The sequence below is a fragment of the Leptosomus discolor genome, chromosome 5, assembly GCF_034619465.1.
Source record: "Leptosomus discolor isolate bLepDis1 chromosome 5, bLepDis1.hap2, whole genome shotgun sequence".
In the NCBI taxonomy this organism is placed as follows: Eukaryota; Metazoa; Chordata; class Aves; order Leptosomiformes; family Leptosomidae; genus Leptosomus; species Leptosomus discolor.
This window is the reverse complement of record NC_141395.1, coordinates 41157038-41169437: the sequence shown is the minus strand read 5'-3', so window position 1 is coordinate 41169437 and position 12400 is coordinate 41157038. Positions and strand designations below refer to the sequence as shown.

At 44.6% G+C, this 12400-nt stretch overlaps 1 protein-coding gene across 1 annotated transcript in view; it reads right to left on the bottom strand.

Moving 5' to 3' along the window:
* DRC11 (dynein regulatory complex subunit 11) overlaps positions 1 to 9117 on the bottom strand; it is a 106934-nt gene extending 97817 nt beyond the window's left edge. Inside the window, exons 1-2 of the mRNA XM_086465993.1 lie at positions 9052 to 9117; positions 5086 to 5174 (exon numbers count right to left, since the gene is read on the bottom strand). Of these exons, the coding sequence (XP_086322119.1) occupies positions 5086 to 5174; positions 9052 to 9117 (155 nt within the window). The remainder of the gene's footprint in view (positions 1 to 5085; positions 5175 to 9051) is intronic.
* Positions 9118 to 12400: the final 3283 nt, after the last annotated feature.

The following is a 12400-nucleotide window of genomic DNA, read 5'->3' as shown; positions in this document are numbered from 1 at the left end:
CTGAGGGAGTGACAAGAAAGCTGGGCAGCTGTTAACATTGCTCATGCTTCATAATAAATCCCTCAGTTGGAACTCTGTCAGCTGATCCTATCATTCTCAGTCTCAGAGTACAGAACGACCGGAGGCTTGTGCCATGAGAGGGACCAGTGGGATCGATGGGACAAACTCCAGTCCCCAAGTGCCCCGAGCCTGGGGCGTGTGCTGCATGTTCAGGATGCTGATGGGGCTGTGGGGACTCCCTGCAGCAGTCAGCAAAAACACCAACAATCTGAACTCTGCTATTGAATTTGCACCATTAACTTTTTAAAGTGCATATTATACTTTTCAGCTGACCTGGGTTTCTGCAGGATGCAGCTGGTCTTGCTTTTCCTAATGCCTCTGCAGCCCACTCAGGTCTTTCCCCTTCCTTTTTTCTGACTTCATTTACATTGCATTGCACCACCTGAATCACTCAATTGCAGCAATTAACCCAGGCGCAGGAGATAAACAAAATAAAACCAGTGGAGTGAAGATTGGCACAAACAAGGCCAGCATTAGCTTTGACCTAACAGCTCTGCTGGTTGATCAATGGGAGTTTTGTATGCTTCCTGTGAAGTCAGGACACAGAAGAACATATGCTGGTGTGAGGTTCATGGGATTTTTCCAGCATAGAAGGAAACAACGTGGTATTGTACTTACTTAGCTGTGCCTACTTGCAGACCATTTGATAGTGGGGAGGTTATAAATCTTCGAGGAAGCCTAGCAATGTGGGTTGACCCCACAACTGTACTGCTGATTTATGAACAGTGGGTATCCTTGGGCCAAAGTGTTTCAAATGCAGGTTATTGCATAGAGACAACAGATTGTACCACAACGAGAACCGACTCCGCGATTGTCCACTCCAATTTACAATCAATCTCCCTTTCTGCCTCCTCTGACTGAGGAATGTCAAGTGGTTCCTCCTGCTGAGGCTGCCAATATCCAGTTTCTTTTTATATTTTGAATGACTTTTTGAGGGAGGAGGGGGACGGAGTGCTCTAGCCCTTCAGAGTATATTAACATAAGGCAATATAGATGGCCCATAATTGCTTCCATAAAGCATTAGTTTATCAGATAAGCATTAAGATAATTGCAACCATGTTGCTGTGGGTCAGATGTTAAGACTATGGATAATATGGTATGTTCGTAGCTTTTGCAGCAGGGATGTTCTGTGTGAATGAGGGGAATAGAAGGGACAGGCCCACTGGAAAATGAAGTACTGAAGGAAAAGATGGATATGGAACTGCTAAATTTTCAGCTGTGATAAGCTGGTAGCTCCTGTGTACTGTTGTGGTCAGGGTGACTTGACACCTTGCGGGGACTTGGCCCTAGGGCTTCAGGTTGTTAGGCACATGATGGGGCACAGCAGATACTTGATAACTGGACAGTGCAAGCAGAAATGTGACTTCAGTGTTTATTTGGTTCACCCTGATTAAAAACTAGAGGGCACATGCACAGCCATTTCTTTCCCCTCCCCAAAATAGGATTGAAATAATTATTTCAGGTTTTATTAGTGTCCCAATGGGAGCCCTTCTGGACTAGTTTGAAGGATCAGATGTGCTTGGTGTTAACAGCCCTTTCTGGGAGACTTGACAGAGCTGCTATAATCCTGAGGAGCTCTTCAGCTTTGGAGACAAATATGTTCAAAGGTAGTCAGGAGGAGCAATGCATGTCTTCAAGGTTATGTGTTAAAAGCAAAGGACAGGGCTGACTCTCCTTGCCTGTTAATCGGACAGCATGTGACCCCTAAGTCCCTATTGGACATTTTGCCTATTTGCTCAGTCTCCTTTTGCATTAAGTTGTAAACTCCCTCGAAACTGCTTCCATGTGCTGAAGGGGTAGCGTACAATGCAGCCTTGAGTGTGCTGGCTTTTTATTTACTGTTACTGGTTCGTCTTGTAGTCTTGTTCCTATCTGTACTGAGTAGGTTGAGCTGTATCTGTGCCCGAGGATGATATTGCATCAGAATTAGATTGGATTAGAGATTTGAACTAGTCTATTAGTGCAGGTAACCAGCAGGACTGAGCATGATTTTCCTACTCGAGGTGTAAGATTATCAAATCTTGGAAAAGTCTGTCTCTTGATCTCTGCATATGTATAGCAGTGTAAGTAATGCTGCAAATTGTCATAGCAACTACAAAATAAGAGTGTTATGGGGAAAATAAGCAATGCTCTAATGGGATGAGGAAAAAAACACATAAAGTGACTTAACTCCAGAGCCTCCAGAGTGCTGTCTGGCAGCTTACAGCTTGGAGGGAAGGTCAAGGCTTTACCTCCTAACTGATGTCCCTTCTCTTTACTCCCACAAAGTGGAAATGGAGTCTAAAACAAGGGCTTAAGAAGACTTTTTTGCCATAGCATGACTTCTAGTTTGAATCTTGCTTTTATTGCTCAAAATAAAGCCTGATCTGCTTATTTAGAGTGAAGCTTAGAAATATGTTTTTTTGCTTGAGTTATAAAGAGATGTTTAAAATCCTGCCAAATTATGCATTTTAATATTCCAGGGCTGTCTAACTCTGCATGTTTTGCTTGACCCATCTCTTCTTACATTTAGAAAAATGTGTTCGAGTACAGCTGCTTACTTTTGTTGAACTGGTTTTGAGACTTAAGCATGCCCTTCTTGGAAGGATTTGTGCTGAACATGCAAACTGTCCCTCAGACCACTCTTGAGCCAGCAGTGGAATCTGGCATCAGTGGGGTTACCTTTGTGTGTGTGTGGTTTTTCTTTTTCCCCCCCACGAAGTGTCTTGGTGTTTTCACTCAGCTGCCAAAGCGAACGCTATTTCTGTTATTCCAAGCCATGCCACAGTTTGCACTCCAAGCTGTGTATGTCTCTGGATTTGTATATGGGCTGAACTCTGCCTTCTTTGATGCTGGGTTTTTCTGGGCTGTCCTCTGAGGACAGAAATATCTTGCAGTTTCACATGCAAACCACATAAATGTGGAGTGTAATACTGTACGGGCCCTACTGCTTTTTCTGATGGATGGGCACATGTAAGGAGATGGAAGGGAAAATTTTTGAATCTGGCTTGGCCTGGCTCTCTTTACCTAATATGGAAACTCCTTTTGACTGAATGAGCGCTAAATCGTGTGTGTGTGTGTGTGTGTGTGTTAAAACATTTTTGAAGCACCTATTTTGCCACTGCAAACTACTGACATTTCATTTTACAAGATCAGATTGGGCTGTGTTGGGCCATCTAACCAGGGAATGGAGAAAGCACTGGCAGGGCTTGTGAGAGCAAGGGGAGCTGGGCTGCAGCTGGGATCTGCGTGCTGGAGCAGGGCTCCTGTCACTCAAGGAGCCAGCACGTATTCAGCGCTGCACGGAGCAAGCCAACAGCCACGGAGCAGAGGAGAAGCGACCGAGACGTGGGTCTAGTGACAAGGAAGTGCGTGCAGGGGCCAGTCCTCAGGGTCTCCTCTAGCTACTTGGGGCTTGACAGGTCAGCCATTGTGCTAAGCCCTGGGCAAGCACGGGAGAGGGAAACCCTGCCCTGCAGCCTCTGTAAAATAAAGAAACAAGAGACAAAGGTTGGGAGGGGAAAGTGAGGCCCTGAGAGGAAAAGGGGCTTGCACAAATGCTGCTGCTTTTCTTTTTTTCCTTCTCTCTTTCTGAAAATCACCAGCCTTAAAATGACTGCTGGCTTATTCAGGTCAGCAGAATTACCTGTTCCTCCACTACAACCTGCTCAGGTATCGCATGGTGATTGCTGGGCTACATACATTATAAGAGTAGCCCTCTCTCTTCCTTTTTCTTTTGTCTTATTATAGACGAAACTTTTTTTTGGGGGTGGAGAGGTGCAGACAGAAACAGAGATCAGAGCGGCCGTAGGACACAACCAAACTGACTGAAAGGTTGAGTCAATTCCCGTCCTAAAAGCCTTTAGTCTGCAGTCTGGAGACTCATGGTTCTAAGCCTAGGTCAGGCCTGCCTTGCTCCTAAAATAAGATTAGGCTTACAATTATGCCTATTTTCTTATCTGGTGGTGAATGTAATGCTGCCAGATGACTTCTTTTAAGCACTTGCTCTAGCCATGATGTTCTACAGTTTGAAGCATTTGGGGAAAATATAGGATAAACCTCAATAAGCTTTGGCTGTGACAGGGGAAGAAAACATAGAGCCTGCTGGCATTGTTCACGTGAACAGCTCTATGCTTCTGTCATCTCCAATTTCAGTACTGAGACAGAAAGTGAACAGGAGATAAAAGATTTTTGTGGCATAAACGTAACGGGGAAACCGCAGGGAAGGTGAGGAAGCCCGCTTCACTAAGTGGCGGAGGCAACATGGCACCTCAGCAGGTCCCAAGCACCTGCTCGAGCCAAACTCACAAGGCTGGCTGGGAAAATGGCTGTTTTCTTACAGGAGGACATTGCGAAGCGATCAAAGTGGGGGAGACATTATTCTAGGCTGAACTTTCCTGTAGCATGCTCCAAGGGCCATCCTTGTCTCTCAGGCTGCAGCTCCTGCCTGGGCAGGAAACTGCCCTTTGCTTTGAGGTAAGGGAGAGAACAGAAGCCTCCTCTGCTTTGCAAGCAGCATTCCTCCTGGCCAGGGAAACATGAAAAGATGGAGAAGGAGAGCTTTCGTAACTTATACCCAACCACTGTGTAGCATTGCTGCAGCAGATACTGTAGTGAGCTCTTTGTTGAGAGATGGATAGCCAGAAATAGGCCAGAGCTGAGAAGACCCTACCTACCTAAGCTCCAAGCAGCATTTGCCTATACCACACTTTACTGAGCGTGGCAATGAAGTTTATTTCAGCATTAACCACCCTATGTGCATAATTTTCTTTTTTTTTTTTTGTTCTTCCTTAGAAAGGGAAAGGGCAATCACCTGTCCAGCTGCCTACAGCTGCATGCATAAAGGGCTATGCTGTGCCTGGGTACTGCTCTACCTCTGCTAGATCAGGAGGCTTTAAGCTCAAAGTTAATGTGGTCTGCTCAGTTTCCTGAAAAACTGTACCCTCTTCACTGTTTTCTAGCACAAGTGCTGCAGCGATATTTCCACTGACAATGCTTTTTCCCAGAGGAGACAACAGATGAGTAATGTGCAAGATCTTTCCCTACCTGCTGGTTAAGGATGAAGGGAGGCACAGGAGGGACTTGCAGCTTTGAGTCTTAGTTGTGATCATTTTGATTTTGTCTCTGTTTTCTTGCTTTAACATAAGCAGGATGACACGTTAATGCTCACCAGGGGTGGAAAGAGGGGCAAAGATGAATCTGTGAATACTTGTGAGATGTATGAGAGAGAACATGCTAGGAATGCCCAGGAGGAAGCTAGTAATTGTGGCATTTGAAGAATATGGCCTGGGGCCACACGCCGAATGGGGGGATAAAAAGAAATATTCAGCAACAGCCCAGTTGCTGGATGAGGCTCGGGGCCCCGTGGGAAGAAAACAGGATGTGATCACAACATAAGAAACTGCATCGTAATGCAGCCAGGTAAAGCAGGGGAGAGAGGAAGACATGAACAGTTGCACTGACTTTTTCTTACATTTTGGTTTTGCAACCTTAATTTTCCTTAACTGAGCTTTTGGGAATGTAATTCAAAATACATAGCTCTCCTTTGGTTGTTTCTGTCAGAAGCAGAAGTGGAGATGCTAAAGATCTTGCTTAGATCAATATTAAACCACTGAATTAATCTAAGTTCCATTTGTGACACAAGATTAAATTTTAAAGCTTTTGGATTGTTTAAAGGTCCTTGGTGGCAGTGGCAAATGTCTTGTAGCTGATTAAAACCTGGTACAAATGGTAGCGGTGCCAAGACTCAACTTTGAACGTGTCTGGACTAGGACTGTTAGGGCAAGTTAAGAAATTATTGTGTCGAGTAAATGGTAATCAAATTCATAAAAGAGGAGGAAATGCAGCAGGAAAAATTAAATGCAAAAGCATCTATGTAAATCCGTTCAATGTCTGGAACAGAATGTACATCTGTATGCAAATACTGGGGTCTGAGTACTTTAGGAAGTATGATATGTCCAGTACTTCTTAATCAACCCTACAGCAAATGTAATGGGTGCGCTCTCTCATGAGCACTACAGCTGTCCTTAGAAAATGTCAAGCCTGTCTGAACATGCTGACTTTTCTTCTGGCTGGCTGCTGGGGCTTACTGACTCTAAGAGAATATAGCAGAGTGTTTTCTGAATGTCCTGTCTCTATATCCTGATACAAAGCTTAGTAAAGCAGTGGAATAAAACACTTCCATGAGCTTTGGACCACACCTCTGTTAAAAGTACAGGGCCTTGAGGATGGCGAACACTCCCCATAAACTGACTGGAAATACTGAAATCCGAGCCACGAAAACTGTGGGCAGTGTGACTCTGTGCTGCACAAGTTGCCAGTCTGACCGCTCTGACTTGCAGCGCATGCGAGACAACTGCCCCGCGCACACTTAGTACCCCTAGCATGTCCAACTGGCTGCACGAGAGGCAGGCAATTCCTCTCTCTGTGTAGCAGCTGTTCTTCCCAATGTCTAAAAAGCAGCTGTTTACCTCAGGCTCAAAAAGAAAAAGCTATGTGCTGTGCAGCATTGCTATAGAGTAGACAGGATGTGAATGTACAGTATTGAAAATTGGTATTATAGATTTGGCTGTGACTGATGTGCCTGCTTTTTTGTAGGATGGAGTCTGTCTTCCATGTGACATGGAAAGATAGGCAGCCATCCCTACTTCCAGCCAAACAAGATAGTATGCCCTAAAATACTTTTGCTCCAAGTATCAAAGTTGTTTCTCATAAACCCCATGCATTATTAGCTCTTTGCTTCACTGCTATCAAGTAAAGCAGTCTGTTGTAAGACAGTTTTGTTATGTGGCTTTTAAAATACGTCTATTTTATCATGATTTATGGTAGTCAGCCCGGATAACCTCACAACACAGAATCATATAACAGTAGCCTCAGTAACTTACTTGAGAACCAGCTCAACTGTACCTTGCAAAATAAGATAGCCTAGAATAAAAGGAAAGAGTGTTCCTATTTCGTAGCTACTGGCATTGATTACAACTCAGCTCTGTGCTGAGGAGGAATGTACAAGGCTATGAACAGTAAACATTAAGATAAAATTTTTATGGATTTGCCAGCAGTCAGACCCAACCATTTAAAAATCATGAAATTAAACCTTTAAGGCCATGTATATTTAGGTTTGGGAGCATTTTTGATTCACGTTTTTGGGTGGTTTTGTTTTTTGTTTTAAATTACTTATTTTCTAAAAGGAATGCTGAGATTCTCAGGTGATAACCCGAATACAGTTGCTGGGGCAATAATCACTTAATTCTTCAGAAAACTTGATACGCTGAGGTGTAGAACACAGTAAACAAAACTGTCCAGCCTGTCACTTAACTCAAGCTCTATAGATGCAGTGGTTGATGAACTGCTGTATATTCAGACTTGTGTTTACGAAGGGCTGGATTAGCCTTGCTATAAATGCTGTGGTGTGCACAGCTATAAAGTGATCATAGTTAAGTAAGCCAAGTAGCAACAATGTCAGAGTGGCATCCCTCAGCAGCAGCGCTACCTCATCTGGAAACAGAACTGTACAGACTTTTGTCATGTGGTGCAGAGATGTGTATCATGTTTATAGGGGTTTCCTGTTCAATGCCAGCAATGATATAGGAAATGCTAAAGAGCTCTGTCTCTACTAAAATTAAACTGAGTTAAGCCAAACAGTTGAAGCTCAAGTGTTTTCCAACTATACTCAACTTAATTGCTTTTGCATTAATCTAACCTAAATAAGAGCAACCATGATTCAGACACATGGTAGGAATGACAGATTCTGAGATAACTTTCTGGGGAAGAGGTCAAACACTACTTTTGTGGGGTGGTTGGTTTTTGGGTTTTTTTCCCCCCCTTTCAAACAATGAAATTTAGGTAACTACCCGCTGCTTTGTGAATGTCCTTTAACTGAGTCACCATGCCAGTGCAAGGAACGACTAGTGCGGTTATAAGCCAAGTCCTGCACCAGATTAGCCAGGGACCTAACCAAGCCTTCCTCAAACTTAGCACTGCTGGAGGCTGTGCTGGTCTGTGTCCTTGGACAGAGGCCCCGGCCAGCCTTTGCTGTGCCCTTGGCGATTTTCTTTATTCCTCTCAGCTCACCCTTCTCTCCTGAGCCAAGGAATAAGGAAAAGGAAGCTGCCTGGATGGAAAGCAGTGGAGTTGGTGGTGGTATCTAGCTAGGACTGTAAATGCATTGAGGCAGCAGGCTGGGCTAGGGGAAACCCAGCATGGAGATGACACAGAGCTGTTCTAGTTCTGAGACTGGAAGGACGCTCGGGAGTCTGAGGCATTTTACCTGGGGAAGAGCTGGAGTTTAGAAAAATGATACTGAGCAAAAGAAACATGAAGCTTTGAGGCTGGTATCCCTGATGCCAGAGAAGCCCAAGGCTAAGAAGCCAGCAGAGTCTGTGCTCACAACCTGCTGCGGCAACAGCTTGGATATGGTCAGGTTTGTCTGGGTCAGAGCTTGAATATGCAGGAGAGGAGCAGCAGGCACTAGGGTTGTTATCCTTTGCCTGCCCTGCTAACGTACTAGTATTTACTGAACTTGAGCACACCACATCCAGCTCAGAACTGGGAATAGGATCTGCCCTAAACTGCGTTGGCTGTGCCCAAGGTTTTGCACTGCTGGACCTGGAGGCAGCAAACAGCAAAATACTGAGGGATTATGTCATGAAAGCTGCTCACACTTAGGTTCCCAACTTTGTACTGCAGCAATAATAATACTTTCTTAATACAGGAGCTTGGTATCTTAGTAATACTTCTGGAAAAATGAGCTCGGCTCCTTGCAGGCACTTTGATCCAATGCCATCATCAGTGTCTGGTTATTGCAAATAAACTCTTAAAGCTTTGCATTGTCCTGAAAGCTTGAAGAGTTCATTACAGGAAAAAATAGCATGTGCAAATTTTGGTCTGTAAGAGAGGAAAAAACTGTTGTTGGGTTTTTTTTGTTGTTGGTTTGGTTTTTTTTTTCAGGCAGAAAAGGGCCTAGTATCTGAGTAGAAATAATATTAATATTGGTCTACACACCGCCGAGGTTACCTGGTTACTTTGCAAGGCTGAATTCCGCCCTCCCCAGAGCACCCTCCGGCTGTCGGACCCCGCCATCGGCTCAGGGGAGGCCACGGGCCTGCGGCGCGGCCTAGCTTGGTGGGAAGCGTCGCCCGGACCTCGCACCGGCCGGCAAGGCCCGGCGGAATCGGCTGTACCGGGTTTGTACCGGCAGGTGTTTTCCTCTGGAGGTATGTGGAGGAGGGTGGGGTATTTTTTTTACCCCCCCCTGAAATGGGGTTTTCGCCCGGGCATCTGCGGCCCCTCGCCCCGCCTGGCCCCTGCGCTACTCACGCCTGAGACATGCCGAGACGTCGCGGGGCCGCTCCTCTGACGCGGAACTGCCTCGCCGGGCACGGCTCCCCGACACCGACCCAAAGCCGCCGTAGAGCCGCCCTGCCCTGCCCTGCCCCGCCCCGGCTGGTGGCGCCTTGTGCGCGGCCTGGGCAACCGGGCGCTCAGCGCGGAGCCCGCCGTTACCGCGGAGACGGGGCGGGGGGAGAGGGCTGTGGGTGTGTGTGGAGGCCATCCTCCCCCCTCACTGTGCTGCTTCAGGACGTGGCCTGAGAACCTGAGAAGAAAGGGGCATTTTTCCTCTTTTTTTTTTTTTTGTATTTCCCCCCCTTTTGTTTCTCCTTATTTTCCTTTTCCTCCTAAGGGGTTATCCCAGTTGCATCTGCATTTTTCCTCTTTTTGTTTACTTTTTTTTTTTTCTTTCCCCGAGTACCTGTTGAGGCAAGTTTCTAGTGGTTTTCCATTCTTTTACCGCTTAAAAACTAGTTTATTATTACTTTTTTCCTTCACAACAGCTGTAAATCTGCCTCGTGTGTTCTGTTTCCTCCATCAGTTGCATCCACAAACTGAGCACATCTGTATGCCAAGGGCGGCTGGGAAGTGACTGCTGAGGATGGGGACTTCTGTTTCCATCCTACCTGTTGGTATTTCATCACACCTCACAGGATTTGCCCTTTCTTTCGTTTGTTTCATTGTTTGTTTTTTTGTTTGTTTTTTAAAAATAACAATGGGGTAAATGGGAGCATGTTGGAATGAAGCCTGTAAAATCATACCTATAACTTCTGAGCCCTGGTTTGGTAGGAGGCTGGCTTCGAGGCTGACACAGCTGTTTTACCTCCTTGTAAATGATGTTTAGCTGGAGTTTTTAAAAATAATTGTTTTACTTTATTGCCTATGTGCAGAATAAGAAGCATCCGTTGTAGAACATCAAAAGTTTTCTTCTTTAAAAGGGGAAAAATCAAAGCTAGTGAGATAGGATTACAGCATGTTGCATTGTGCAGGGGAAAAAATGTGCTCCTCCGCAGAGCAGGTGGGGAAGGGAAAAAGCAAGAAGTTTGGGACAAAGAGTGTTTTGCCCCCAGTTGCGTTTTTTGCTGTAAATCTCTGTGTGTCTGTGTTCCTTTGTTCCCCTCCCATCCCCCACTTGAAGCTTCAGCTTGTATGATTAGGTGAGACTCTTGGCTATTGGGTCTTTGAAATAAAGTTGCTAGCCCCCATGGTTTTGGAGAAAAGCTTGAAAATGTGAACCTTGAAGGATCAAGACTGTAATAAAAAGCATATATTTGAGCTATGCGAGTAAGTGAGCTGAGTACCTGTTGCTTTTTCTTTTGGGGGTGGGGTGGGGCGGGGATTGGAAAATGGTGTAAAATCAGCTTGTAATTAGTTGTGTTAATCTGAAAGTGATTCTTCATATTGATGCAGTTTACCTCAGAAATTTGTCTGCTTGCTTTCAGTGTCTGATTGTCGTCATCTGCAGGTCAGGGTGGTCTCAAAAGCAGTAAGTAACTTGTGTTTTGTTCTTATTTAATACCTTAACCGAGTCTTTGCGGCCTGGAAAGGGAGCCTCACATTTTTATTTCTGTTAATGAGGGCATTTATACATCGCTTTTTTTGCCGAACTATTTTTTTTCAGCCAAGAGTTTTGTCCTCAAAGTCCCAGCAGTACTGTCTCCATCAGTGCCTGTGGTTTTGAGGACCGATTTGGCTGTAACCCCTGAGCAATATACCTTTTCCCATAGATCTCAAGGTACTGTTTGCAAATCTCCAAGAGAAAGGGAGTAACGCTTGCAATTCCCTAAGTAAATTCAGGAATTGGAGTCGGCATAGAAAATGACTTCAGTTCTTTTCTTCTGCAGTGCATTGCTCAAAAATAGCTTCTACAATTAACAGCTAAGCAACCTATTGCATGTGTTCGAGACCAAAAAAAAGTAGGAAGCTTTCTGAAGCAATTGAAATGAGAGCAACAAGAGTGCTTGATACAATGTGGATGTTAATTATTAATCTGAATTTGTTGACCTCTGTTAGCACCTCAGCGTCACAGTGCAAAGGATGGTCTGTATTAAACTGGAAACTATATTAAAGATGAAGTAACGCCAGTTGCTTGCTTCCCCCCTGCCACCCCAAAAAAATGTTGAAGGAAAGCAAACATCTTCCTTTTAAAAATGGGAAATTAAGCTACAAAAAAGTGATGTGTGTGACAGCATGCAGGGAGCAGCCCATGCACAAGCTGAGGGGTTTTTTTATTTTCATCGGTTTGTAGGGAACTTGAAAAAAAAAGTAAAAAATCACATTGCTGGGAAAAGTCATACATAAGCATAGTTGATATATATTTTTTTTCCATGGGAAAGGAGCCTGCTTTGTAGCTGAAATGGGAGTAGCGTATGACTGAGAATAAGTAATTGGTTTAGCCTAAGAAAATACATTTATAAACAGAGCAACTGGGGCATGTGAGATTTTCTGGTTTAGCCGTAGGTTTCTAGTTGAATCCTTGAGCTTTCAGGTAATTTGAAGTGAGAGGACGCAGGTCTGCCTGGGCTGTTTGGACAGTACTATGCTCAAAGGTTCACCCTATGATATATTTTCTGCTGTGGCTGCATCTTGGCTTCAGGTTGGGCATAGCTGCTCTCAATCTCCAGCTTTCTTCTCCTTTCCTTTATCTCCCTTCTTGTCTTTTCCCGTGGAGCACAGCAGCCTGAATTGCAGCTGAGGTACAGTAGACCATTGATGGCATGACGTATCTCAGTCTTTCCAGTCTAGGATCACACATCTCTGATAATTCCTACAGGCAGCAAACCATCTGAGATCTGTAGATACCCAGAGATTAGAGGGATTTGTAGTTGTTATTCCACACATTGTACAATTTTTGTATAGCATTAATAGCGACTTCCTCGTTCAGATCATGTTGCATTAAAAAATAAAACTGCGTTATTTAATCTATCCAGCAGGAATAGGTGATGGATTTTATATAGCACGTTCCTTTTGGCATCCATAATTCCTCTTGCAAACAAGGGCTTAAAATTTCTGCTGCCTTGGAAACTAGGTGCCA